General features: G+C 47.1%; 1 protein-coding gene across 1 annotated transcript; it reads left to right on the top strand.

The window, feature by feature from the left end:
• The first annotated feature begins 25 nt into the window (after positions 1-25).
• On the top strand, positions 26-27,475 carry LOC144152576 (uncharacterized). The gene is made up of 5 exons (XM_077683884.1): positions 26-175; positions 13,067-13,227; positions 22,167-22,231; positions 24,107-24,187; positions 27,265-27,475. Exons 1-5 carry the CDS (start codon positions 80-82, stop codon positions 27,399-27,401), a joined length of 540 nt encoding a protein of 179 aa, XP_077540010.1. The 5' UTR covers positions 26-79; the 3' UTR covers positions 27,402-27,475.
• Positions 27,476-27,553: the final 78 nt, after the last annotated feature.

Raw genomic sequence — 27,553 nt, 5'->3', positions numbered from 1 at the left:
GTTCTGCTTCACTGCTTGGGCTCTTCACAACACGTGCTGTTTTTTGCCGACATCACAGAGAAATCGAGTTCTTGCAGTTATGGTACTTTCACTGGAAAGTTTCCTCACAGGGATGTCGCTCGCTTTATTATCCGGCGCAGCGATTTCAAAATGCGACGATGAGGCCGTCATAATGGTATGTGTGTGTAAATGTTGGCAAGAAGGTATTGTGTTTTAACTACTTAGTGAATTTTATTGCGCTTTCACTTAAATTCTGGGCGTTACAAAAGGAGCTGGTTACTGAGCTGGAGATTGGTCTGCAAAAGTGGTTACAGAGTTACAGACTGTAAATGGTAAACGCTGCAGCTACGCGACCATGAACTCCATGCTCGTTGATTTGGATTTAGGCGCAGGAGAAAAGAACTCAGGAAACCACAGTTTTTCTGTAGCCCTGCACTGCGGTGCGCCTCACAGCGTAGCTTTAGCGTTCGCGCGAAATTCCCGATGGAAATTTGTTTGGCAGCCAGAAATGAGCCTAGGAGATTACTAGCTTATTGCCATGTTTTCGCCCTTGTAATTTTTTGGTGGAATTGGATGGAAGTAATCAATTTTACAAAAAATTATTTCTCTGTTACAACTTTTACCGCTATTTCAAAAAAAATAGTGCTGGTACTCAACCGCTTTCTTCGTCTGTCGGTATAGCACCGTCTCTTTTGCTCACTCGATTTGATAATTAACTACAGGCCGAAAAAAGTATTTTTGTAAACTTGAGGATGTGTCCTACACCTGCCTTAGTATTACAACTTTGGGGTTTCGTTTCAATTATAACTTCGGTTTGTGGCGATCAGAAAATGCACCAGATTAGCAAACAAGCTTCCATGTTTCCGAATACACACAGTGAATAGATGCATTTTCCTTGTGCCCTGTGTAGGCAAATGCCGCCAGGAAAATGAGATGCTGTCTGAAACTGTGGGCCTCTTACCTGCGTCAACTAAAAATATTCACAGTTTGCATCCACATCAGTCGAAGGAAACACTAGAACTGTAGGATGTCCCGATACTTTGAGTGGCAAGACTGCCTGGAAAACCAAAACAGCCAAATCTTTTTGCAACGTTTTTTCTTTGGCTGGGAAGATGATAGCTTTCTAGAATAGAATAAAGAGAGATCTTAAGTTGTTGATTGGGCCTGGTCCAGCAATCGGCTACACATACCCTGCCTAAATGTTAGTGTTGTGTTGTTTCCGCGCCTATTTACACCTTGATCACTAGGAACTCCGGAATGGTTTTGGAGCGAGTACTCTGAAGGTGGGTTTTTTATTTAGGATTAGTTGTGCTGGCGCCGTCGTTATAGGGTATTTTTTTACTATTTTTTTCATGTTTCAATTTGCATGATATATCTTCCTCGAAATATATAAAACGCTATCCCGAGCGCTATGTTTAAGAGACGTTAAAATAGCTTCAGTTCTCTGAAGGTTCATCGGGAGTGCCTACAAAGGCATTTATATATGCCATTGCTGCTTCTTTTCACAAGGCTACTGCGCAACCTTATTTGTCCCAGAATTTTAGATAGCAGATTGGGTATGAGAATGGCAGTAGGCGTTCCTTTGGCATTCAGTACCTGCCTAGGCTTCAGACATAGTTTGTGAAACCATAGCGGTTTGGGTAAAAAGTTCCTCCTGGAATATGCGACGTTTATGCAGTTTTTTTTACGAGCGCAGAAAAGAAGTAATTCCAATTGAGAAGCTCTCGGTCACAACAGAGAATGTCATCACTACGGCCAAAGCTATCACACTACTTTTCCGAAAAAGAAGTGTAAGTGCGGTGCGTTGTTAACACCTAATACATAAAAACATATGCAACAGCGAACATTCCCAACACTCAGCCGTACCTTTTCTGTAACGATTGCTACCTTAGTCCGAGTATATTCGGCAAAAATAATTTGAAGTGGCAAAATATTGTTTCGCTCTTGCGTACAACCGCTGTGGGCAAATGTTTCTCTGCATCCACGCAGGTGTCTCATTACGTCATACACTCAAATACGTCCCTGTGGCATGACCCCATAAAAGGCAGCGGTAGCAAATCACCGTAGCCCTGGTCGCCTGACCGTCCATGCATCGAGTTGGATTCAAGCCGCTGATCTGCGCACCAACATTCGCTGCAGGGGATGGTGGCACCGATAATTTAAACATGGAGCACATTGTATGCAACAGGGTCGACGAAGAAAGGCTGCATGTGAAACTTACGATTGCGAGAAACGCAACCTTAATGTGTGTCGGCGACATTAGTTAACGGTTCCGCAGCGACACCACTTTTACCAGCAGAGTTTTTTAACCTCTTAGTTGCACCGTCCATGAACAGATAAAAATAGCAGTGGCTTAGCTCGGCTATGCCAGGATATAAGTAGTGTGAGCTAAGTGTCAGCAATGCAATCCAATCCAGTCCAGCCACTGCTCCTCACGCATGCGCAGCACGGCTCTACAGAATCCATGAGAAACAGTTATCAAGCGGCTCCGGCGCAGCGCCAGACTTGGCTACTGCGCAACAGAGGCACACAGCTGGGCACGCGCCTGTGCCAGTGCGTCTGCCGCCGCAATGAAGTCACTCCTCTGGAATGCGGAGACCGGCGAATGGGCAGATCCAATTCTCTACACACCCGTACTCCAATTGCAATCCAATTTAATCCAATCCAATCCAACCCAATACAGTGCTCCTCGCGCTTGCGCAGCACGGACCTTCAAGGTCTACGCGAAACTGCTCAGCCTCCGCCAGTGTAGTTTGCGGTACAAAAATACCAAGCAAATACCGGGGGCACGTGAGCGTGCATATCGAGAGGAGCACCCGGCGTCGTTGTTATTGTTTTGGTTTTTCGTGTCCTGGCACACTTCCACGTGGGGACCTGTCAGGAATATGGCGTAAGGAGGGACAATGCGATTGCCTGAAACAATTGTAAGTCATTACTTTAGTTATTTAAATGCAGAAAGACCGCATTACATCGAGAGAGAATTGGTACAAATTGAAGGTTGATGTTGGAAGAGACAAATGAGCTTTTTGTGTCGCAAACGATACCCGCGCAAATAAAAGGTAACAAAGCAGGCGCCTGATTTCAGACACGTATGCATGAATGGCTCTGCCACCCCCCTGTGACAACATACTAGTGATGCGGCACCAAACGAAAGTAGTACGGGCGTTGAAATACGGAGTCCAATTTGTTGTAATAGCATGGCAAGGTGACGGTACCTCACCAGGAAAAACCGCGCTCATGAAGACGAAGAGCTCTAAAGTCTTATATTCACTGAAAATGGCACAAAGGATGGAGGAGGCGAGACCAGACCGGTGCAAATAAATTTGAGCTCAGGAGCTCTAAATTTGAAGCAGGTTAATGTAACCTTGCATTGACGATATTCACAAAAATGAGCATTCCGATTACGTTATAATGGGCATAATCTTCAAAGATAGCAAGGACTCCTTCCTGCATTCCTGCTAGGCGCTAGTAGGTACAGAACTTTGCTTCTTTACAATAAATGCAACAGAACACAGGTCAACCGGAGGGCCATGCAACGATTATTCCTCCAAACAGTCAGCCGCTCAGCGAGTAAAACTTTGCCTCCGGGAACTCAAATGAGGCAGATGTCCCGCAGATGGGAGATCACAAGAAAGTTGAATGCACGATTTATAGCTGAATTTTCGGATGATCCCAAAGCTGAACTACTTGAGAGTGAGACAGTCATTAATACTACATTAAAGTGCCGGAGAGGTGCATCTTTACGGCAACAACTATTGCTAGGAATTCGGCTTGAAATATCAGAGTGAAGTCAGGGAAGGGCATCGAGACTGACCAGTGAAAGTGTGCACTGAAACGTTCCACACGTTCCCTGTCCTCACGTATTGATACCTGTGTTTCGATTATTCAAAACCATTCAAGCTTGCCAAATGACGTTCAGTAGTCCTGTAAGTAGTAGCGATGAAATAATTTTAGCGTTGATGGGGGAAATATTATGAAAAGTTACAGGCGCAGGACGGACCTCACAGGGCATTGTCAGAATGGCAGTAAATCTGATATTCAAGTAAGAAAGCAGCGTCTGCGTGTAAGCACACTGAAGGCGAATGTGCTGAGGCCACCAAGAACTGCACAACAGTGCCGGCTGAACTAGCATTAATGAACGCAACTTGCTCTGTGGCGATTCAGAAATCCTAATAACTGCCAGTACTGTGAGCAGCTAAAACCGAGACGCTGGACACGGCATGGCGGCCTCCAAATACAAGATGTTATTTGCCACGCACCTTGGGAGGTGGAGGCACAATCTCAGGGCACTGTTCTCAAACATAATTTTCTGGATGGGTTTGTAATCTGGAGAACCAGGAAAAGGGACACAGCCAAACTCTAAAATGGGACGCACGTCCCCGCTGTAATTAAAAACAAGCGTGTCCCTTGTCACAAAAACTCCAATTGCTGACTCTCCGCAACAACAAGACTGCCAGTCATACCCAGCTTTCTCGCTCAAAATTAAAACCTCTCGGGAACCTAGAAAAACCACTTTAGGAAAATGATATTTGGCCTAAATCTAGAAGTCAACGTGAAGATTAAAACGCTGAAAGAAGATTTCAGGTTTCTAGATATTTTTTTCTATAATTCGCTGTCAAATCTAACACCCCATGCATTTCTATGAGATAGTTCCCATGGCTCAGGAACCCAGTCGCGCAACGTGCGCGACTTGAAACTGTGCACAAAGCAAGTATTCACCACAAATATTAGCTGTGTAAAATAACTTTTCATTTCGCTAAAAAATTGCAGAGTAATCACTGTTGAAAGGACTGCCATGAGCGGGAAAGCTGCACATGTTTACTTTGGGCGCGATGTGTTTGATATGAAGCCCCTCTCCAGTGTACTATCATAAGCAATACTCCAGTACTTCAAGGATGTCATCTCCAAAATAGTGCACTCTCTATACGTCAGGCAGAGTGTATCTGCATCGGATACTGGAAACACAAGGACTGCGCTTGTATTGGCATTATTCTTCAAGCTTAGGCTTTTCATCCGTTTTGATTCAACAATAATGGGCCTGGAACACATGATGCAGGACAAGAATGTCCTCAGCCACAGAGAAAGACGCGATGTCATCCTTGTGCACATAGAAGCAAACTTCCTGATTTTTTGGAATTGAATTCAGTGATCCACAAATAGGCTGGGAGAAACCACCGATCCCTGGGCGACCTCCCCTGTCTGATATAGAGTCGATGATTTAAAACCTGTGTGAGAGCAAAAACATTTGCAACCAATTAAAAACTGCTGAATACATAAGAGGACGTACTTCGGTAACCGACATTCTTTAAGTTTACTTAGCAGGACGCTTTATTATACGCTGTCGTACAATTGCGCAACATCCAGTGTGACGAGTAAGTATACCCATTTATTTCTGCAAGCAACCTGGATACGGCTCTCCATATCAACATGAGCTGATAAAATGGAGCAAGCCGGACGGTCACCTATTTCATGTGGGCTCAAGGTGTTTTTATTCCACAGAAAACGGACTAAATGGCCGTGCGAACTCTATCAAATTCACGAGGTTACTAGTAAGTGTTATTGCAATAATATTGTCATGAACAGCGCCCAGGCTGGCGGTTTTTATAAGGTGAACAGTTTGCGCGATTTCCGAATCTGCGGGAATCCCTGATTTCTCCAATGAAGTATTGATGATATTCAACAGATCATCAGGACATTCCCCAAAGAGAAGTTTTATCGCGGGAGTAGCGACACCATCTGTTCCAGGTGAGGCAAGAGGCAGCCGCAAAACCAAAGCCCCCCCCCCCCTTCCCTATTGTATAGGGGCACTAGAAAAGTCTAAATCTGGGAAACTTTCCAAGACCAGAGGTGGAAGAGAAGATGAAAATGTGATTTGCGATTCGTGGGCGACTATTTCTAGCGAATTGAAAATTTCATGAGGCATTTCCACGATTGAAATCTCGCTATTTATATGGTCACGATTTTGCAGTTGAGCAAGAAAGCGAAGATATCGCGCCAGGTTTTTTGTTTCTGAAAGACTGGACAAGCAATGCGAATGACGCAGTTGCTTCGTCGTAGATTTAATTCCGGGGAAAGCAGCGCAATATTATTCAAACTTTCATGAATATCACCCCTCTGATTATGATTAAACTTCTTTGCCGCCGGATCCCTACGCCGATAATCTCTAGCGCGGCCCTTTTTTTTTACCAAGGGCTTATACAATCTCTCTCGGCTTAAGCTGCAGTCGATATATACTTTTTAGTGAGCCTTTCAATTCGGTCGTACTTTCGCACCCCTATTGGCATCAGACTCATTCGGTAGAGATATCAGGGCCAAAGGCAATTTCTTTTTCATAACTTCGTAAAGAACCAATGTCCGCATTATCCATTGCGGTCTCCCAGGGGAGACAGTTATATCTAAAACGATCCGTGTGTAGTCGCTAGCAGTACGGCAATATACTGCACTCCACGAAGGAACTGGTACACTCTATGCCAACGTTAAGTCCAAGGTGACTGCATTCGGCTCGCCAAAAATGTTGCACTACCCGTGTTGAAAAAAAGAAGGTTATTGTGGGATGTCGAGCCTAGCAATCATCACCCACATGTGTTTGCGCTAACGCCCCAACTGACCTGATGAGAGTTGAAGTCACCGGCGACCACCATGATTTGCTTACTGGACGAAAGAGCAAGATCAAGGAAAACTGTGGCACTGACTCCGTTCGGAAAACATGCTAAAATAGAGAAAAAAAAGTTTCTTAGGTAGGCATATATCCATCGCCAGCACTTCACAGTCGGGGGTCACGAACTGTAAATACACTTTGGCGTCACAGGGCACATTTTGATGATACCAGATTCAATAATCCACCACCTGGGGTCGCCTTACTTCATCGAAACACAGACAAAACCGGAAGAGCAAATTGCTAATCCCCAGGGAGCCAGGATTCTGGAGGAGAATAATATCACAACATGGAACGTTAATAAGACATTTAGATGCGCGAGCGCTGCAATTACCAAACGGCGATTCCATTGCACAACTATAACCCACATTAAGCGGAGTAAATATCAGCCGTGCCTACCTCCAATATGATTTCTTGAAGTTTAATTTCTGCTTGGCCCTTTTTAGCCGTTTTAGATTTCGATTCTCGTGGAGGTAGCTTGTTGCTAAGTGAATGAACTTGCTCGTTTACTCTCAGGGTGCCTTGCCGACACCGCCAGTATTTCCGATTACATTTCAAACTCCAGATCTGGATCAACAACTGGAGAAAAACACTAACCCTCGGAAACTAAAGGAACCAAAAGAGCCCCATCCCGTAATGTTGAGGCCTTCACCGTAGCAGGGCTCAGAACCTCCTTCAAAGTAGCCTTATCGAGTGCGCTCAACGAAGGAGTCTTTCTCTCCAGGCTCGTTCCTTGAATAGCCGAACATGTGAAACTTGATCCATGTGAGTCGTAGATAAAAGTTGCTAGCCCGCCTGCTTCTGGGAAACCGGCGATGGCGAAGAAAATACTTGGGCAATTTGTAGCATCTCAGCAGACAAAAAATCAAGGACGGTCACAAGCTCTTCAAGCGCAAGGCTTGAAGATAGCGAAGCTGTACGCAACCTTCACAACCATCACGACGGTTTAGGTCCACCATTACAGCTGATTTGGTTTTTCGCTGCGGCCGCAATGACCTTTACTCCATTGTTGTTGCTATCAGTGTGAGCTTCCTTCATTATTGTCGAAGTGATAATGGTTGGACACCAACTTGGATGGGTGCGCGCTATGATCAGTCGTCTTCGTTCCGAGGAAGCGTGGCCACGATAATGGCGAACGCTGGAGTTTTCTTTCGTGATAAATCTTGGCCAATCTTCTAAGCCGGTATGTCTGGCTTGAAAACGTGCGCCGGTGACATTGGGCGGTGGCCACGGGGCACTCACACAAGACCGCTCGGCATTTTCTTGGTTTTTTACCTGCTATGGGGTCACCGCAATCTTGGGCAATCTCCCTAGGTTGGTATGCTTGGTTTCACAAACATGCGCAGAAGACGCTGGGCGGTCATCTCGAGGCACGCAGACAAGAGCACAAGGCATTTTCTTGGTTTTGTTAAATGCCCGGTGGTTACCGCGAGGTCCGCGCTCAAGTGCGGGTGCTCGTAAAGTTCTTGGTATTTTTAACTGCGGACACAAAAAATCACGATTTGCGTAAGTCTTCTCTCATAAAAGGTTTCAAACCTGTTCCGTCACAGACAAGACCTCAGACAACACTTCTTTCCAAGCAAGCGCTATAGATTAAGCAAGAGAATCCTCATTGGATGGAGTGAGGAGGGCGGTAGCACGTGCATACTCTGTTTAACTATAATTACCGCTTGATAGCGGGAACAACAGCGCTTTCCAGCACTGCCTAGACGCCGACTTTAGTTAGACGGGTTGGCAAGTCCGACTAGTCCAACGGATGAGCAGCTCGACAGACGCACTACATTGTCTAGCCTGCTGGTCACGCCGGCCCTTGCAACATTGAGTGGAGAATATAATAGTTCCTGGAGTGTGGCCAAAGCGGCAGCAGCTCTTCCCTTTAGTTTTACCCTTGTACCAGCAGCGGCGGGAAGAGGAGGGTTCTACTCTGTAGATTCGGCGCCAGACCTGATTTCCTGATGGGCATGAGGAACCCGCAACTGTTGAGATCACTGATTCTGCTGGGGTTCGGACATTGTATGCCACGAGAGAGCCGTGGTACACCGCGATCACACCAGCATCCAGAAACTGCTCAAGGAGCTGACTTAGGGAAATCTTCACGTCAACTCAGTGGACAATTGCTTTGGTACGCACAAGAAAAAAGGGGAAGAAAGGCTTTACCGGAAATGCAGTGAATGATTCTTCATTTTGGCCGGTCAACAAAGCAGGCCTTATCTGATGACTTGCAGATGACTCAGTATTTCCCATACGGTATCATGTCCAGAACGCTCCTGATGTGCTCTCTTGCGACGTGTACGTCTTTTTGAATGGTGCTGAAAATTTTCAGCCTGATTCCGTCACCGTTTTTAGGGACCCGTCATACCATCCCGCATGACGGCCGTCATGCCATCCCGCAGGAATGAACCCAGAGGCAGGTCCTGCCCCAAGAGAATAGCCAAGTAGGAGTATGACCCCTGGCCAGAAGAGGTAGACATGGGAACAAGTTTGCCAACGCAGATGCAAAAAAAACGAAAACTCAACAGCAAAGACCGTCGAAGCTTGCTCGTGGGCTTGCGCCGCGCAAGGGGCTCGCAAAAAGCAAAGAACACATACCTAGATAAGCAAATACTAAGCGCGAGTAAGTGTGCTTCTCATAAGGTGCGTAGGGCGTAGTCGGGGCAAGCATGTGAGCTTGCGCAACGTCGGGGGCTCGTAAAAAAAGGAAAATACAGAACACACCTGATAGTGCGCCTCGGGACGAGATCCCGGCATCTTAAAAAAATATACCTTCGAGAACACGCTGTCAGCTTTCGTGGCGTAATCTCTCTCGTGCTTTTCTGTGAACCTGTTCAAGCGGAGTTCGCGAAACTGGTTTCCGAAGCTCCTAGCACAAGCTCAGGCGGTACACTTTGTGAGACATGGGAGAGACTTCGGCCAAAGCGATCCCGCCCTGCCAGTCATAGAGACCTTTGAGCGGAAAGTTCGGAAACCAATGTCACGTGCAACAATCGGGTACACGACGAAGCCAGAGAGGCCCACAGCGCAGCTGTTTCTCCAACCTTGCACAGAAACAGCGCACAGTTTGTTTACGTGGAGAAGCCAGGGGATAGGTGCTTTTGGGACAGTGCAGCCATGTACACGCTTCCAACCGAAGGTAGTTCTGCAACGGGGAACACCACGTCTTCCGGACCACTGTTGTATTGGCTGTTAGTGAAAGGCAGTAGTGTAAGCTGACTGGGCAGCATTGCAAAATGTTTCAAGTTGGGTGGTGTTGTGGCCATCAACAAATCTTTGCGTTCGGAAAGCCCGGTGAAACCATGAGGCATCAATGAAGTTTGCTGCTGTGCTAGTTGATTTTTAGTATTTAAAAAAAATGTTATTGCAGGAGAGAAGACATGCAGGTCAGTCTAATCTATCTTTTCTTTGTTTTGACTCCCGCACTAACTTTCTTGAAGAAAAGGTATGGCTAAGTTTTCTGGTGACTGTCAAATATTTGTTCTCTTAACGCGCTATCATCATCGAGAGGATAGATAAAAAGGGCTAGTGTCATGGTATGCTGCGCCTTTCTCGCCTCGGTGATTTCTTCACTATTATATTTTGTATATTTGTGCATTATGAACTACGCCCGTGACAAAACATAAAAGAAAATGAGTTGCGAAAGCATAGGTGCGAATACAGAAAAAAGTTTTTTTGTTCTTATTCTCCTCATTTCATAGGAATTGCAATGCTTCCCTCCGATCCCCTAAAAAACTTGCAACAGCAAACAGCACTCCTGACCAATAACGTTTCTAAATAAATCTTTAAAACCTAGATTCTAGGCAATATTTTAGTTATCCAGGGCCTTTATTTTGCTGCCAAAAAGAATAAGCTATACCGCAGCAATCTAGTTGTTTTTGAAAGCGTTTATCCAGTCGAAGTATTGTCAGATACAAATTCAATGTTGAATGGCACATGCGCATGAAGATTTAGCGGAATAGTCATTCGCCCGCATCATTAGGCCGTGCCGAGCGCAGTTGCAAAAAAAAATCGCGCCAATCCACCCCGTGAATGTGGTTGGAAAGCAAAGCTGTAAACGGCACCCATAACGGTTACCCATGCGACATCACTTAAAGTCGCTCACATCGCTCTACAAATAGCAAAACCAGAGAGAAGTGAAATGCACTTAATCACACCATTTATTACTTCAAAGAGATATTCTTGTTAAGGTTAAATCAATGCATGAAGCATGAACGGTGTTTGGTTGAGTTGTATTGGTGTAGCACAAGAGTGGAAACTTTTTTTTATAAAATTAAAGTAAGCTCCAACCCGGTGTTAGACGGTCTGTCTCCTCCGTCTCTGCGCCGCGGACGGAGGCGACTTGATTTGCGGCAGAGGAGGAGCAGGAGGAAGAAATACTTCTGATCAGATTTCTGAACGGCCCAGAGTGCAGCCCTGGGGAGTGATTCTTTCTTCTGTGGGGCCCATATGCAGTCCGCGCGGCCTGTGTTCTGTCCACCCGCTGAAGCTGGGTAGGTAGAGAGGGCCTGGACAGCAGCATCTCCCATTGCTCTTGTTGGGTAGTTGACGGGAAGAGAGGAGGCTGCTCAGGGCTAAAGTCGCACACCCCGATTACGGGGCGGAGTGTCCCTACTTCTGAGCAAAATTTACATTCAGCGTCGTAGTTATTCGAATGCATTAAGTAAAGACGCGTAGGTTGTGGGAAGAAGCCCGCATTGTATGAGCCGTAGTGTAGTTTGTTCTTCTCTGGAAAGGTCAGTTAAGGCGAAGGTACGGTCTGTCTCAGAAGGCGATAATGCTGGGTTATCTCCCTGAACGTGACAAGCGGATGACTGTCCTCGTGCAGCTCCATAGCACGGAAGGTAAAAGCGCACGCCTGTTGGGTGGGCGTATTTGTTGCCCTCCATTGAAGCTTGAGGGGGTGTCCAGATGAGCTGAATGTAACCGTTTGGGGAGTGGTTTTTTAGCACGCGCAGTGCAGCTCAGGACACCCAACCCGACTGGTAATTCCAGTAGGCTTGCTGGAAATCGGTGACTACCCTCCGAACCCGTGGTTGAGCGAGAGCCAAGGTGATGGCTGCCTCTTCTGCTGCCGTCATTTCTTGGGTCCTAAGCGAGGTACACGCAAGGAGGTTGGTTCTGGAGGTAGCCACGACGATGACGTATTGCTGCCCTCGATTTTTGGAGGCGTCTGTGTAGATAACTGCATGATCCCCACCGAGGGTGGTGTTTAGCGCTTGAGCCTATGCTTTTTGGTGACCCTCGTCATGTGAGGGGTTCATATTTTTAAGCAAAGGGGGCATATTTAGTTTCAGTCGCCAAGAGTCTGGGAGTACGTCAAGCGGAGTGACATTCTGGGCTGCCCAGCCAATCTGGTGAAGCATGCGGTTAACCATCGCAGTTCTGAATTGGACCTTCTGTTTAGACAGATGGCCTTTTATCAGCTCTTGCACCGTGTTGTGCAGCCGCGTGCTAAGCAGCCTCTGTTTGGACGCACTCATGAGAAGATCAATGGCCTACTCGACCGCCTTTCTAATCATTATATAAAGCATCTCTATGTCTTCCTTGTCGAGAAGAAGACAGGGGGCTGATATAAGTGATTCTCGAGAGGACAAAATCTTGAATTGATCGAAAGGTATCGGATTCCTTGAGGCCTTGCTTCTTCGTGGCAACTCGCCTGATCATGTGTACGATTTGATTGATGCTGTGTTTGACGTGGTGCAAGGAGACGTCACTCTTGGTGTTAGCCTCGACATGTAGGCCCAGGATCTTGATGCTGGGGCTTGGAGTGATGGCCTGGCCATCAAGGAGTATTTCAATGTATTCCTTGGTTTGGCATGAGGGCGGACGACAAGGAGCTGCGATTGTTTACGCGAACACTGGAGGCCACAGTCTTTAGCACATTGGCGTACTAGAAGTGAGATGCGATGCATTGGTGTGAGCTTCCTTTAATTTTTGTCTTAGCACAAGAGCAAGGTGCGCGCAGGGCCGCTAGACGGGCGTGAGTGGTCGCGTGACGCTTTCACTTGGCATTCAGCGAGAACGCACGGGGTAAACCCGTAGATGTGCTTGGTGAGTACACCACCTGTCTCCCCGTCTAAGCGTGGGCTCGTAGCTAAATCGGTAAGACAACGGGCTGTCGCTTTGTTAGTCTATTAGTTCCAGGTTCGATTCCCGGCGGTGCCGGTAAATTCTTTTATTTGTTCGCTGGAGTTTTCTGGTGACACCAACGGTCGCGAAAGAACCCTTGGGGGGTAGAGGTAAAAAGCTTTGCTTTAAAAATATGCAGCAGGCAGCATGGTCTCACCTCTTGGGTTCTAGCTTTGATTGCAAGTATTTGAGCCTTACGACGGCTGCATTTGTGAAACCAGCTTTGTTCCCACTATCGCGTGTCACCAAGTAATCGCTTCTGTAGCTTCTGCTTCTTCTATTCTGCAGAAACTGGGCGGATTTGTCGACGTTACGGCTGCCTATTCAACATCCGACACGTACGGGGGCGCCAACCTTACGTGCCTTATTGCAACTTTGACACCTTACGACCTGGATGCCGGCACCGGGACGTACACCTGGTTCCTCATGGGTGAAGATGGCCACAAAACGTAAATCATATGCACTGGACTGCGCAGGCTCTCCGCTTTTTAAAGATAATAGTGTTTTTTAAGCTAGATAAAACCGAAAATTACCCAGTCTGAATGTACTCCTGTAGGTGCCTCTGTCACTCGATTCAGCCACGCGGAAAAAATTGTCGTTATTCTTGAATGAGAAGTTGATTTAGGCGCAACTTTTGAAAACTACCAAATCTATAAATATATATCATGTTCTTCCACATTTGTCACAACAAAGCCAACGTCAGGCATACTCGAGGGAAAACATCCATCCAAACTTTCCTTTAGAAATAATTAGTACTCGGAATATGATTTCTGTCATAAATAAATGGCTTCTCGATTTTAGCGTAGCTGAAGATGATAAAAAAAACGTTTAGTGAAGCCCTATCCGGCCTTATGCGTGGATGCAGAGCAGTGGGCAGACTTGTTAGTCAAGGAATCCTTGGGTCTGGCGAGCCTTCCGGGCCCGTATGGCCAGGTAAAGCTTGGGGCCGGGTTCAGAGCTGGACAGCTGCGCCGCCCTCCGATCGCCAATAAGCAGTACGCTTTGAAAACGTGATTTGACCCATATATACGAATAGCCCTCGTGCGTGGGCCTGCATCACCTAGTGAAATTTCAATAAGTGAAACAGGGTCCCAGTAAATGAAAGGTCCCAGCAAACTGCGCACGAGCGGTGGAACGCCGGAAATTGCACTAACTTGAGCCAACCACCAGCGTGTTTCTTGCTGGAGGAGCGACACGGCATAGGAAGAACGTGAGAGGTGGGCGGAAAAGAGAAAAGAGGCGCTTTCGTGGCCGAAGCGGCAGAGGATTATCGTGTTTCGAAAACATTTGAAGTGAAGCGGGTGGATACGTGGCCAGTTTTTTTTCTGATACTTTCTTGGCGCTGGGAGAAACAATTCCGATTTGTGGAGAGTAAATATGTTAGAAGTTTTACCACCGCTGCAGCTCTACACGCGAAGACTAGTGGAGTAAGTTTAGAGAACTCTATATGACCAACCATTCCAAAATATCCAGGGCACATCCTAATACGTCGTCTGTTTTCCTACATGTCTTATCAAACTGGAAATCCTGCTGAATGAGAAAAAGCTGGTGGGGCTGAGGAACACTCGTAATGATTCAGATTTTCGAATGTCCTCTTCCCCTACTTGGCAGGTGTTACCTGTGTGGACTGAGCTGATGACGTCCCCTCTGCGGTGTTCCTCAGCGGATGTTTCTCAACTGCCTTTACTGCCCACCCCATCACACTCCTCATCCATAATCGCGTAATAGGCACAGCCCCTGCATAAAAGGCTTCACTACGAACGAAAGAGTACCTGTCAATATAATATTCACGAATTTATAATTTCTGCGGCTAATTTTGCTTCAAGAGATAACAGAGTCATAGCAAAAGTGGAGTGCCCTTCGCAATTTATAGAACCAGAAATAACGCCTAACCAAATAGTATTTCAAAATAACGACATGCCGTTCACCATGCTTGAAAGTATATAAAATCCTCAGTGTAGAATGTTGGACATTTTTAGAGAGCTCATTTTTGCACAAACACAAATATAAGTACGATTGCACTGGAAACAGTGAGGCCGTTGAGTGTTGTATGAAAATGTGCTGAATAAATGCAGGCAATTGAAGTCAATACCGTTACTGGAATATAACGTCCTATGGAAAACATCGTACAATTTGTGAGAGCCAGACCGACAGACGGGCAGGCCGAGATATTTGTGGAAACAGTAACCTGAGAGTTGCTCACGCAACGAAATGTCCCAAGGAAGCCGTACAGTTAACCCAACTTGTTATTGTAACCAATGAAGACCTGTAATGCTTTTCTTCCTTAACACGACAATAATATTTAGGCAAAATATATTGTAATTGTTACCAACCCGGCATGTTTGGGGACATAACAGCAGAATCTCTGGCCCACCTAAGAAACTGGGGTATGGCTCCCACATACCAAGCCAGGGTTTTACTTAGGGATATGACTTGCCCAATGTACAGAACAGCCCCAACCGCTCTAACAGTTACTCAATATTGTCACGAAGACAAGGACGATGCAGTTGTGTTGAATGAGAAACACGTTTATTGGAGCGAACGTGTGCTCCCCTAACAACTCAAAAGAATACAAAGGCGGCGAAGCAGCGGTCAACAAAGTGACTTGCACAGGCGAGCGTCGTCGAATCGAATGCCCCGGCGTCCGCACTGCAGGCTTTTTATCTCTTGGCGCGCGTGGTTCTCGAAACGTCGATTCGCATCGAGAACATAGTAGATCCAAGATTATTCTGGGCTGTTCACGTTAGATCGGAATGCTCTCCCTATCACAACAGATAACACATGCGGCACAGAAAGAAAGAATGGAACACGCGCTTCCCTTGGCGCAGAGATAACACAGACCGGCGCAGCCGGGCGGTAAAAGCAAAACACAAATAAACAAACCCAATGTATGGTTCGCGGCATTACCCCCCCCTCTAAGAGTGCATCGACCCGATGCTAACATAAGCGACAGTCCGAACAAATGAAAATAAAAGTTCGTCATCGTCCGTAGAAAGATTTTAAGCGAACCACGTGGACGACTTCAGGCCGCGTGCGTCGTCGTGATGTGCCGGAGTCACCATCGGGGATCACTTCGTAGGTAAGTTGGCCAACACGTCGTAGAATCTGGTAGGGTCCGAAATACCGTCGCAGGAGCTTCTCACTGAGTCCGCGTCGTCGGATGGGAGTCCAAACCCACACACGATCCCCTGGTTGGTACTCGGCGTCTCGGCGTCGGAGGTTGTAGCGGCCCGCATCCACCAGCTGCTGGTCCGTTATACGAACTCGAGCGAGCTGGCGGGCCTCCTCCGCACGTTGAAGATATCCGTGGACGTCGGCGTTGAGGTCGTCGTCTTCTACGTGCGGAAGCATGGCGTCGAGCATCGTAGTCGGCCTTCTACCGTAGACAAGCTCGAACGGCGTCAGCTGTGTCGTCTCCTGGATAGCCGTGTTGTACGCAAACGTGACATACGGGAGCACTTCGTCCCAAGTCTTATGTTCAACGTCAACGTACATTGACAGCATATCTGCGGTTGTCTTGTTCAGACGTTCTGTTAGTCCGTTCGTTTGGGGGTGGTACGCCGTCGTTCTTCGGTGATCCGTGTTTCTGTAGCGTAATACTCCTTGCATCAGCTCCGCAGTAAATGTCGTTCCGCGGTCTGTGATTAGGACTTCCGGGGCTCCATGTCGCAGCACAACTTGGCTTATAAAGAACTTCGCCACTTCTTGTGCAGTCCCCCTCGGAAGAGCGGCGGTCTCTGCGTAGCGCGTCATGTAGTCTGTCGCTACGACAATCCACTTGTTCTGTGATCGTGACGTAGGGAACGGGCCTAAAAGGTCCATTCCAATCTGTTGAAATGGTCTCGATGGGACGGCGATCGGTTGCAGAAGTCCGGCGGGTCTTGTAGGCGGCGTTTTTCGTCGCTGGCAGTCACGGCAGCTCCGGACGTAGTGGGTGACGTCAGAGGTAAGGCCGGGCCAGTAGTACCTCGCCTTGATTTTTCCAATAGTGCGGGCTATGCCCAGATGTCCGGAAGACGGGTCGTCGTGGCACGCTTCCAAAATTTCGTCACGAAGGTCCGCGGGGATGACGAGAAGGTAATTCGCTCTTGTTCCGGGGCTGAAATTCTTCTTCACAAGGACGGAGTTTCTCAGGCTGAATGCTGGTAAGCTGCGTTTGAAGGTCCTATGAACGGCAACGTTGCATCCCTCGAGGTACTCGATTATGACGCGTAAGTCGGGGTCGGCACGCTGCTGGGCGGCTAGGTCGCTCTCCGTCACGATCCCGAAGAACGCGCTGTCTTCATCAGAGTCTTGTGGTGGTGGGTCGACGGGGGCGCGGGACAGGCAGTCGGCGTCAGAGTGTTTCCTGCCGGATTTATAAACGACTGTAACGTCGAACTCCTGCAGGCGCAAGCTCCACCGCCCAAGACGGCCAGAGGGGTCCTTCAAATTGGCGAGCCAACACAGGGCATGGTGGTCTGTTACAACCTTGAATGGCCTTCCATACACGTATGGGCGAAATTTTGAAATCGCCCATATAATAGCCAGGCACTCTTTCTCAGAGGCAGAATAGTTTTTCTCCTCCTTCGACAGACCACGGCTAGCATTGGCGATTACCCTTTCGCAGCCGCTTTGCTTTTGGACAAGGACGGCACCCAAGCCTATATCACTGGCGTCCGTATGCATTTCCGTTTCGGCATTTCCGTCGAAATGAGCGAGCACGGGCGGGCTTTGCAGGCGTTTTTGCAGCTCGCCGAATGCTTTTTCTTGGTCGTTTTCCCAGCTGAAAGGGGTGCTATCTTTCGTCAAGCGCGTGAGTGGCTCTGCAATGCGTGCGAAGTTTGCGACGAAGCGCCGGTAGTATGCGCACAGCTCGAGAAATCTCCGCACGCCCTTCTTGTCTTTCAGCCTTGGGAAGTTCGCAATGGCTGAAGTTTTTGCCGGGTCAGGTAGGACTCCCGCGGCGTTGACGACGTGGCCCAAGAACTTGAGTTCCCCGTATGCGAAACGGCACTTTTCAGGCTTCAGCGTCAACCCCGACGTACGAATGGCCTCGAGTACAGACTCCAACCTTGCAAGGTGTTCGTCGAAAGTCCGGGCGAATACCACTACGTCGTCGAGGTATACGAGGCAGGTGTGCCACTTAAGGCCAGCTAGCACAGTGTCCATGACTCTTTGAAACGTCGCCGGTGCTGTGCACAGCCCAAACGGCATCACCTTGAACTCGTATAGGCCGTCTGGGGTTATAAATGCAGTCTTCTCTCGGTCTCTCTCGTCCACTTCAATTTGCCAGTAGGCGGTCTTCAGGTCCATCGATGAGAAGTACTTCGCGTGGCAGAGGTGGTCGAGGGCGTCGTCGATTCGGGGGAGGGGGTACACGTCTTTTTTCGTGATTTTGTTCAGTCGCCGGTAGTCAACGCAAAACCTTAATGTGCCGTCTTTTTTCTTTACGAGTACGACGGGCGCAGCCCACGGGCTTTTCGATGGCTGTATAATGTCATCGCTCAGCATGTCGTCGACTTGAGTCCGGATGGCTTCCCGTTCGTGTGAAGAGACGCGGTACGGTGACTGTCGGGTAGGTCGGGCTCCATCATCGGTTATTATTCGGTGCTTCGCTAGAGGGGTCTGACGTAGTTTTGCGCTCGACGAAAAACATTCGTTATAGCGACGCAGCAAAGCCAATAATTTTTTCCGTTGTTCTTGCGGTAGCGCCGGATTCACGTCGAATGGCTGCGGGAGCTTGAATGTTTCTACGGGTGTGCGTTCAAAGTCGGCGACTGCGATCACATCACTTGCTTCTTGCGTTTCTTCGAGGAACGCAATTGCAGCTCCCTTGTTTAAATGCTGGTACTCTTCGGTGAAATTAGTGACCAAAACGTGAGATTGGCGTTGCTTAAAGTGCGCAATGCCTCTTGCGACGGAGACACCGCGGTCGAGAAGCAACCTTCGATCACTCTCTACGATAGCGTCGATGTCAGAAGCAGCATCCTCACAGTAGACGGCGATCATCAAGCTTGCGCGGGGTGGCAGGGTGATGTGATCGTCGGCAATCCTGACAGCAGCACGGTGATCGGGGTTCGGCTGCGGCGTCGTGGAGTGATTGGAGGAAAATGTTATCGACTTGGTCTGCAGATCAATTATTGCGCCGTTGTCCGTCAAAAAGTCCATTCCGAGAATCACGTCGCGGGAGCAGTTAGGCAGAACGACGAACGCCGCAGGGTACGTTGTGCCGTCTATGGTGACGCGCGATGTGCACGTTCCACTTGGCGTCACGAGGTGGCCTCCTGCTGTGCGTATGTGCGGACCGTCCCATCTGGTCATAACTTTCTTCAGTTTAGACGCAAATGGTCCGCTCATTACCGAATAGTCAGCTCCCGTGTCTACGAGGGCGACTACGTCAGAGCCGTCGATGGACACCTTGACGTCAGATGCAGTCGTCCTCGAGTTCCGGGTTCGTCGGGGCGTCGTATCTCTGCTTGTACGTGTTGATGGTCGGGCACTGTGCATCGTCGTTGTCGTCGTCTTCTCAACGGACGTCTCGGTCAGGTCGGGTACGCGTCGCGCCGTGTAGCTGTCGTCGTGTTCGGGAGTCTCGTCAGGGTTAGGTCGGGTCGTCGGGATGAGGGCATGCCGTGAATCACTGTCTTCAGCGCGTCCTTGCGTCGTTGGAGGGTTTCTAGTTTTTCGCCGTAGAGCAACTTCACCTCCAGAAGTTGCCGCCTTTAGTTTCCCCCGCGTGGGCTGGGGGACCTTCCACGGGCGAAGTCAGCGTTGCTACGGAGGTTCGGCGATTGGTAGGGGTAGGGCGACGGCGAACGGTTGAAACGCGCTGGGCCACGGCTGGTTTAAGATAGATACTCGTCGATCTCACGTGGTCGTTGGCCAGGGAGAGGGCGAGGTGCGTCGACGGAGAAACCACGCAGTCCGAGTCTCTTGTATGGGCAGCGACGGTAAATGTGGTCGGCCTCTCCGCAGTGGTAGCACAGATGACGGTTATCGGGAGTTCGCCATACGTCCGTCTTCCTCGGCGTCTGGTTTCGGGCTACCGGGGGTCGGGCGGGTGACAGTGGGCGGCGGTACGGCGGGGCCTCTTGACGGCGTGTTGGAGCAGGGCGGGGTCGACGAACAGCCGCGGAGTATGTCATAGCTTGTGGCTCTCGGGGTACCTCGGATGGCGTAGAAGTTCCCAACGCTTGTTGCACTTCTTCTCTAATCACGTCGGTGAGGGAAGCGACTTGGGGCTGCGGCGGCGTTGGGAGAAGTTTCCGCAGCTCCTCTCTCACTATTGCGCGGATAGTCTCGCGTAGGCTGTCGGCCGGGATCCGCGTGCTGCCAAAGTCGTTCGCATTGGCCGCGCCAACAAAGTTGCGGTCATACTGCTTAGCACGCATTTCGAGGGCTTTCTCAATGGTGCTGGCTTCGGTCACGAATTCGGCGACGGTTTTGGGAGGATTTCGGACAAGTCCAGCAAACAGTTCCTCCTTCACTCCGCGCATTAAGAAGCGCAACTTCTTTTCTTCCGTCATTTCGGGGTCCGCGCGGCGAAATAGCTGCTTCATCTCCTCAACGAAGATCACGACACCTTCGTTGGGGTGTTGCGTGCGCGTTTCCAACAAAAGGGCGGCTCTTTCTTTCCGCACGACGGTAGTGAAGGTCTTAGTAAACTCGCTTTTGAACTGAGCCCAGTTTGTCAAGGAGCTCTCGTGGTTCTCGAACCAAGTGCGAGCCGAATCTTCCAAGTAAAAGAAAACGTGCCGGAACGTTTCTGCGTCGTCCCACCTGTTGAATTTCCGGACGCGCTCCAGTTTCTCCAACCATTCTTCTGGGTCTTCTGCGGGGGCTCCTCGGAACGATGGCGGTTCCCGGGGCTGCTGCAGGACGATTGGCGACGTTGTTTCTTGCACCATGGTGTTGGTTGCAGCGTTCCTTTTCTTGGGCCCTTCTGGCATCAAACCGAACTCGGGCGGTAAATCTTGCAGGCGGGGGCTGGCTCTTGTTGGAGTGGCTTGGCGGCTTTTCGAGGTTGTAGTGGGCATGAAGGGTGCGTACCCCGCACCTCCACCAGATGTCACGAAGACAAGGACGATGCAGTTGTGTTGAATGAGAAACACGTTTATTGGAGCGAACGTGTGCTCCCCTAACAACTCAAAAGAATACAGAGGCGGCGAAGCAGCGGTCAACAAAGTGACTTGCACAGGCGAGTGTCGTCGAATCGAATGCCCCGGCGTCCGCACTGCAGGCTTTTTATCTCTTGGCGCGCGTGGTTCTCGAAACGTCGATTCGCATCGAGAACATAGTAGATCCAAGAAGATTATTCTGGGCTGTTCACGTTAGATCGGAATGCTCTCCCTATCACAACAGATAACACATGCGGCACAGAAAGAAAGAATGGAACACGCGCTTCCCTTGGCGCAGAGATAACACAGACCGGCGCAGCCGGGCGGTAAAAGCAAAACACAAATAAACAAACCCAATGTATGGTTCGCGGCAATATTACGGTCAAAGGAAACATGGTTTGTGTTAATGAACAAGTAGTAATGCTCATGCTTCGAGTCTAGGCTTTGAAATTATTCACGTTCATAAGTTGCTACGCCACCCAAAAACGCGTTAAGGATTCTCCGATAAGGGCCTTCACGTTCAAAACGTTTTTAGCTATAGATAATTATCTCGAAGTACGGTTTGCGCGTGCATTTTGGAGGCCGGAGCGCGTTTGATTCATATTGCACCGCCTCAGCACGCACTATCTCTAACCCGCGACGTGGGAGCCTAAAGCTGCATAGAGAGGGCTTTGAAACAGTTTACTTACCAAAAACGCTTGCCAAATGAATTTGTCAAGCTCGTTGTTCCCGCGGTGAAAGTGTTAAACAGCGTCATTTACCTAGTCGCGCTTATCCCATGGGCGCCTTACCGTAGTGACAGCTGCTTGTCTACTCAGCAAAGCGTTAAAACTTCGTTTGCGTAGTTTTGCATTGCGTGGGCCGTGTCTTGTGCGCCGCTCCAAATCACTGCGATTAACAATCTTAAAGCGGAACTTCTTACTCAAGGTAAACACCCAGAAAACGCCTCGTAGCATGCCCCTCACCTAACGCGCACCAAACGTCAAGTAACTAGAGCTCGACGTATTTACACTGGGCCCCTATGGCAGGCTCCTTCCGCTAGAGGGTAGAAGTAGAGGAATGGGTAATTACCTGCTTTGGGACAATAGCGCAGCGAGTCGGGCTCTGCCCATTGGCAGTCTTGGGTTAAAGTAATAAAATGACAGTAGGGTGCTGTTGTAGCTTTTAGCCTGTGCAAGGTGTTGCTCATTTAGGATTTGCTTGCTCTTATCACGCGCTTCCTGAATGGGGATGCTTTTTTCTGATCAAGCCATGATTAAGAAAAGTAACAGAAAATGTTCTTCTTTCAGGAATATTACCCATGCTTTAACGAAAGGGGATCTGCCGACGGAGGTGCGCGTACGCAGCAGCAATGGTAATATTAGAATTTCTATATATTCTATATTGAAGTGTTCGTAAAGTTTGCAAATTGTTTCCTTCATTGTTTTTTTCCTCTTGTAACCGACAACATGGGGTGCACTTTTCGCTCTTCTATACCTATACTTAGGCTATTCCCTTTGTTTGTTTTACGAGTTAAGGACAGTGTAACGCAAATCACACGATCCATAAACACCCCATGAAAAAGTGGCCTTGGTGCAGTTCGAAGCAGAACATTTGGTATACACGGGCTAGCTTCGGGGCTGCATTTACAAAGCAATTTTGTACCATTTACACTGCCCCAAGACTTTCGGCCTTCAATAAAAAAAAATAAACGTTCAAAATCTCGAGGTCGCCTTCTGGGCTTTCAATTTCTTCTTCATTCAGGCGCCCCAGAAGCATCACTCGTGTATGTTTATTCTTCGCAGTACCGGACATCGTTTATGCTGTCGCATAGTTAACCATAAGATATACTAACACTTGTAAGGCTGTGAAGAATTCACATAACTTGAAAACGGATCGGAAATGATAATTAGTGAGCCATCCCGCATGTTTTATTTCTTTCCGTCGGTTATACGTACGACTCTTTTTTTTTTCGCTCAAGTGCTATTGAAACGTGAAACCTCCCGACTTTAGGGAAGGGACAGTTTGGGTCAATATTGCCCAAAATAGCGTTAAAGTGCGTTTTAAAGAATTTGTTAGCAGCATCCCATAAAAAATCGGATTCTGAATGCTCCAAAATGAGCTGGTTCAGTCGTGTTAAACCCTTACGACCAACAAATACCCCCCGGAGAGCTGGAGTTTGCTCTGCCTACACATACTCCGAGGTTAGTTAAGTTATTTTAGTACTCAGCGTCGAGAACTTCAAAACCACATGTGAGCGGTTACGTCGTACTTTGGAAGAGCTTCGCCTGCAGGTAGGAACTTGCAGCTGCTCCATCAGAAGTGTTTATTGCCATGAGCGGAGATTCAATGCAAATAAAGCGGTGTCCAACTAAGCACAGTGCTTCTTGAAGTTGGAACAAAAATTTACTGTCGTGCTTAGTCAGCGTAATGGTGCTGTTCGTGCAAACTGAAAAATTTTATACTCAGCGAAATCTGCGTAAGCCGCGTCTGGATCTTCATATTTAGCCCATTAAGCATTGTATAGCAAGGAGTTGAAACTACGGCAGTTATACCTGCCAAATAAAGAGGTTTTTTGAGCACCTAATTGATCGGGACCGATATAATTTTGTGCATAAAACGAGATAATCAACGTGCCTATTGCTGCTCCCTGTCAAGCAGACCTCTGAACTCACGCCTCTGCACCTCCTTCCAACTTTTTCCAACAATTCTTTGGTGATTCAGGCCGGCTTAGTACGTTGTCTGATTTCAACAAGAAATTCATTTAAAGCCTTACGTTTATCTTAAATCTTTACAATTGCAGATAGGTGTTTAATGTTACTTTTATTAAACTGGCGCCTAAATTTATTTTAAATGGAGGTCCCGCAGTGGTATAAAACACTAAGCCGTCCAAGCAACTATCGCCGTAGTTTTGTTGTTTGGCACAAAATGTTTCGACTTGCCAATTTGATTTCGCCACTATATATAGTCATCGGCATTAAATGACCTACATTGGTGTATTTTTAAACAAATTGTGTGCAGAAAACAAGAACTTAGAAATCGCGCTAAACTAAGGAGCAAAGTAACTTCGCCTGTTATTTTATTTGGAATATGTGATAATGAACCCTGCGGTTTACGTACGCACCTAAGAGCTTTATATTGTACAGAAGCAATATTTACCATAATATTTTGTGGACACTGCTAGTATAGCTCAACAAAAATCAAGCGCGAATAAACGTGTGCAACACACAGTTACTCTTGTGCTTTTCAGACCCAGAAAACATTTGGATAGCCACCTACCCGTACATTGGCAGCGCATGCTTCGTCCTCAAGGCTCGCGACATCGAGAATGGTGCGTTACCTTCCGCAGTTTCTTTAGCGTCCCGTGCGTCCACACAAAAAATCCCCTGCAGAAGTACTTTACGAATTTCAAAAAAAAAACGTACCCAGCTTGTTTATAGGTCTACTTTCTAAAAGATGGCTATTGAGCAAAAGATCAATTTCTGTTGCTGGTGCTTATTATGCAGGTACACTTTAAGTGCTTCTAGTGTCTCTTGGCAAAATATTGTAGAAGGAATAGGTTGAAAAAATGGCGGAACGTCTTGGAAAAGGAAAAGAAAAATACAGCACAAACAGTCTGCTGCTTCTCGTATGGCCTGCTAGTTCCCCAAAATTTGAAATTCTGCTTTGTAAGAGTGAGCAACAGCACTTGTGGGATCTAGCATTTAACAGTTACTTTCTAACAAACAAATGTTCTATTGTTCCATCTAATACCTCTAATTGTTCGTCCACCAAAAAAATAGCATGCAGAGTCGTGTGGTCGAAATCTCAATCTATAAAATACGTTCTAATAACGATGTGATTTTCTTTGAGTGCTAGGAGTCAAGAAATTTCAGTTTCAGATTCAGTTTCAGTTAATGCAGTTTGAATTTAGTTAATTGTGAACATTATTTGTGGAATTTGAAGCTTTGAATGAAGCGTTCTGCTCAACATTATTCAGAACTAGCTAGACAAGCAACTTAAAAGTTTTACGAAATAAACAAATTCTGGTATAATGTTGGTACGAGAAACCATCTCGCTACTGGCGTTGATTACAAACCTTTAGGGCATTCATTTGTTTTTATCACAATGCTCCCACTCTTTTTAGGGGAGAGACAGACAGACAAAATATTTCAGGGGAGAGACAGACGAACACTTATTTGAATTTTTGATACGAAAGCTGTTGCTACGTCATTCACACCGTTACTGCTTGCCTTATACCAAGATAAATTTGGGCTTGCTCACAATGCATGCCCGAACCCTTTGTTGTCGCTTGCCCGAGGGGTCGCAGCTTTTCAACTGCTCTACGAACTGCCTATGAATAGTTTTGATATTAGAGTGGATATTGTGGTTTTGTTTGCTCTTTAGTAAAATATGGTCTAAGGTGGCAATACACGGCCGAGTCAAAGGGGGCGTAACACTGTGTAGGAAGGTGATTGAACATAGCATGTAGCAGGGTGGGATGGGATCGGGAATTATTTGGAGGCAGCGGAAAGTGTTTTCTTCATCCAGTGGTTGCGGCGAACGAGTTTGTTCGATCGTTTGTTTGTTCGAGTTTCTTCGATCGTTTAGTGTGCGAGAACTTTAGTGCATGTATTTGCACACGATTTCAAAAATAACGTACAACATAAAGCACTCTAAAATTTGTGTAGCACTGAATTCCAAGGAAGATACCGTCACGCAGGCGTATGTAATCTCACAACAAAAACTATGAAGACGCTACGCCAAAATTTCAGAAAAATTTCTAATAAGGTCAAAAGGTGCAGGAAAATATCCTAGCAGAAATAAATAAACGCATTAGATGCGAAGTACGTATGCGAATATTCAACGTTTTTGCAATGATTTGGGAACGTTTCCCACCCTCATGATCTCGCAACCTTTTTGAATGGCTTAAACATCACCGTAACTAATGACATTTTTAAGCAGTTCTGTTTTCAACGACCCTGATGTAGAACCAGCTGGCTCTCATTTGCTTGAGCTGCTTGGTTAGGAACAGGTTCAATCAATTCCGAAAAATAATATCAAAAATATTTTGTCATCCTTAAGTACACATTGACTTCAGAAATGAATCATCTGAGATTGTTTGATTGTTTTAGATTGTTCAAGTGAATTTCTCCTGAAGAAAGTGGCATCTACTGAAAGAACCGAATAAGAAAACGGTGACACAAATTATCACTGTGCTAAAGTCAAATGCTAAAATTAGTTCTGTCTTAGCTTATTTTTTATGTGCTTCCTACTAAATACAATATCAATATAACTGTGCATGTTTGATAAAAATAATGCATAAAAACACGAGAATAGTAAGGGTAATTTTTTCTCTGCTTTATTTATAACGAAAACATTTTTGTGTGAAACAAAAACTTCAAGTCCTACGTTCGTTGAGTGCGGCGTCAAGTCAACATCACTGCTTTTTTAGGCATATTTCTGCATGACTTTTACCGTTTGACTGCGTGAATATCACTCATTTATTATTGGGTTTGTTGGTTACGAGGGCAGTGTGTCCGCGAAAAGCAGTTAAATTGTAGAGCGAAAATTTAAACTGATCGTGGGTAGTCGTAATTCTGTCTTCGCTATTGTCATCGTATGGTACGAATTAAAAGGGTGGCGCTGTCAGCAGCCATCTCAGGCTCATGATAGATTCAACCACTGCCTCATGGCTTCAGCTGCAAAAGGGTATTTGCGGCAGACTGACTTTACTATTGGGTACGCGATTGCTAGACGTAGGTCCGCCTGTTACCCTTTGATTTTTAATTTCAGCAACAATCACTCGAAACTTGACGTAGAATTACTTTGGCGTCCTCGGGACGTTGTTACGCTCAACATTAAGAACACCGAACGTTCGCATATATGTGCACGAAACAACACGCACACTCCTGTGGATTAGCTAATGACGAGGATAGCAGCCGTGAGCAGACCGAGGATGATTCCTTAATCTCCATTTGGCTGCGCCGTCAAGAAACGAGCCCTCTATGGGCAGAGATAAATTTGAGGGGATCGGCTGAGGGTAACAGTAGCTACCGCGAGAAGCTCACTGCTGATTCACAACTTACACTATGGCGTCGATGGCAATACAGCTGCCAGGAATGCTCATATTTAGTTGCAGGCGGATTGGGTAGGGAAGATAACAGCAGGAGAGGTGGTGCTGACTCCTCAATTCCAACCCACTGCGACGTCTGTGTGCCAACTTAAACACATGCTTTCACTATTCAACAAAAAGTGATCTTCACGTACTCTCATATCTTAAAACAAAAGCTGTCGCGTTACTTTTCATACTTCATTCTGGTGGTAACGTACGAGTGATCTTGCCTAATCCAAATATCAGAATACTGTGTGTTGCCAGCATCACTTTTGTCTGAAAAAAGGCCTACTGTCTCTTTTGGCCTTTTTCAGTGTGCAGCACTTGGGTTCTCAACGACTACGCAAGCAAAGTTCCCGAGGATTGTACGGAGGCGAACGAGAAAATATGTGGGCCTGGGTTTTCACTCTACGACCAAAGTTCATGCACAGAAAATAGCAATGTGTCATAAATATTCTTCGTGGAAACGGCTGTTGCGAACTAAGCTTACGTGTTGAATATTTTTGTGAGAAATAAAAAATCCTTTTCGGGCCTCTTATTGTAAAAAAGTGAACGCTCTAATGTGGATCGGTATAGAGCTCTTTGACAGCTTGCCTACGATGC

This window comes from Haemaphysalis longicornis, unplaced genomic scaffold (assembly GCF_048455015.1).
Source record: "Haemaphysalis longicornis isolate Haplotype H1 unplaced genomic scaffold, Haemaphysalis longicornis Haplotype H1 scaffold_9, whole genome shotgun sequence".
Classification (NCBI taxonomy): Eukaryota; Metazoa; Arthropoda; class Arachnida; order Ixodida; family Ixodidae; genus Haemaphysalis; species Haemaphysalis longicornis.
The sequence above is the reverse complement of the archived record's forward strand: the minus strand, read 5'-3'. Positions and strand labels throughout refer to the sequence as shown.

Excerpts from the sequence above, each read along its gene's own strand:
- LOC144152576 (XM_077683884.1), top strand. The coding sequence starts at position 80 with ATGGTACTTTCACTGGAAAGTTTCCTCACAGGGATGTCGCTCGCTTTA. Across the intron at positions 176-13,066 it reads ACGATGAGGCCGTCATAATG|AAACTGGGCGGATTTGTCGA; the intron begins GTATGTGTGTGT and ends TCTATTCTGCAG. Across the intron at positions 24,188-27,264 it reads GGCTCGCGACATCGAGAATG|TGTGCAGCACTTGGGTTCTC; the intron begins GTGCGTTACCTT and ends GGCCTTTTTCAG.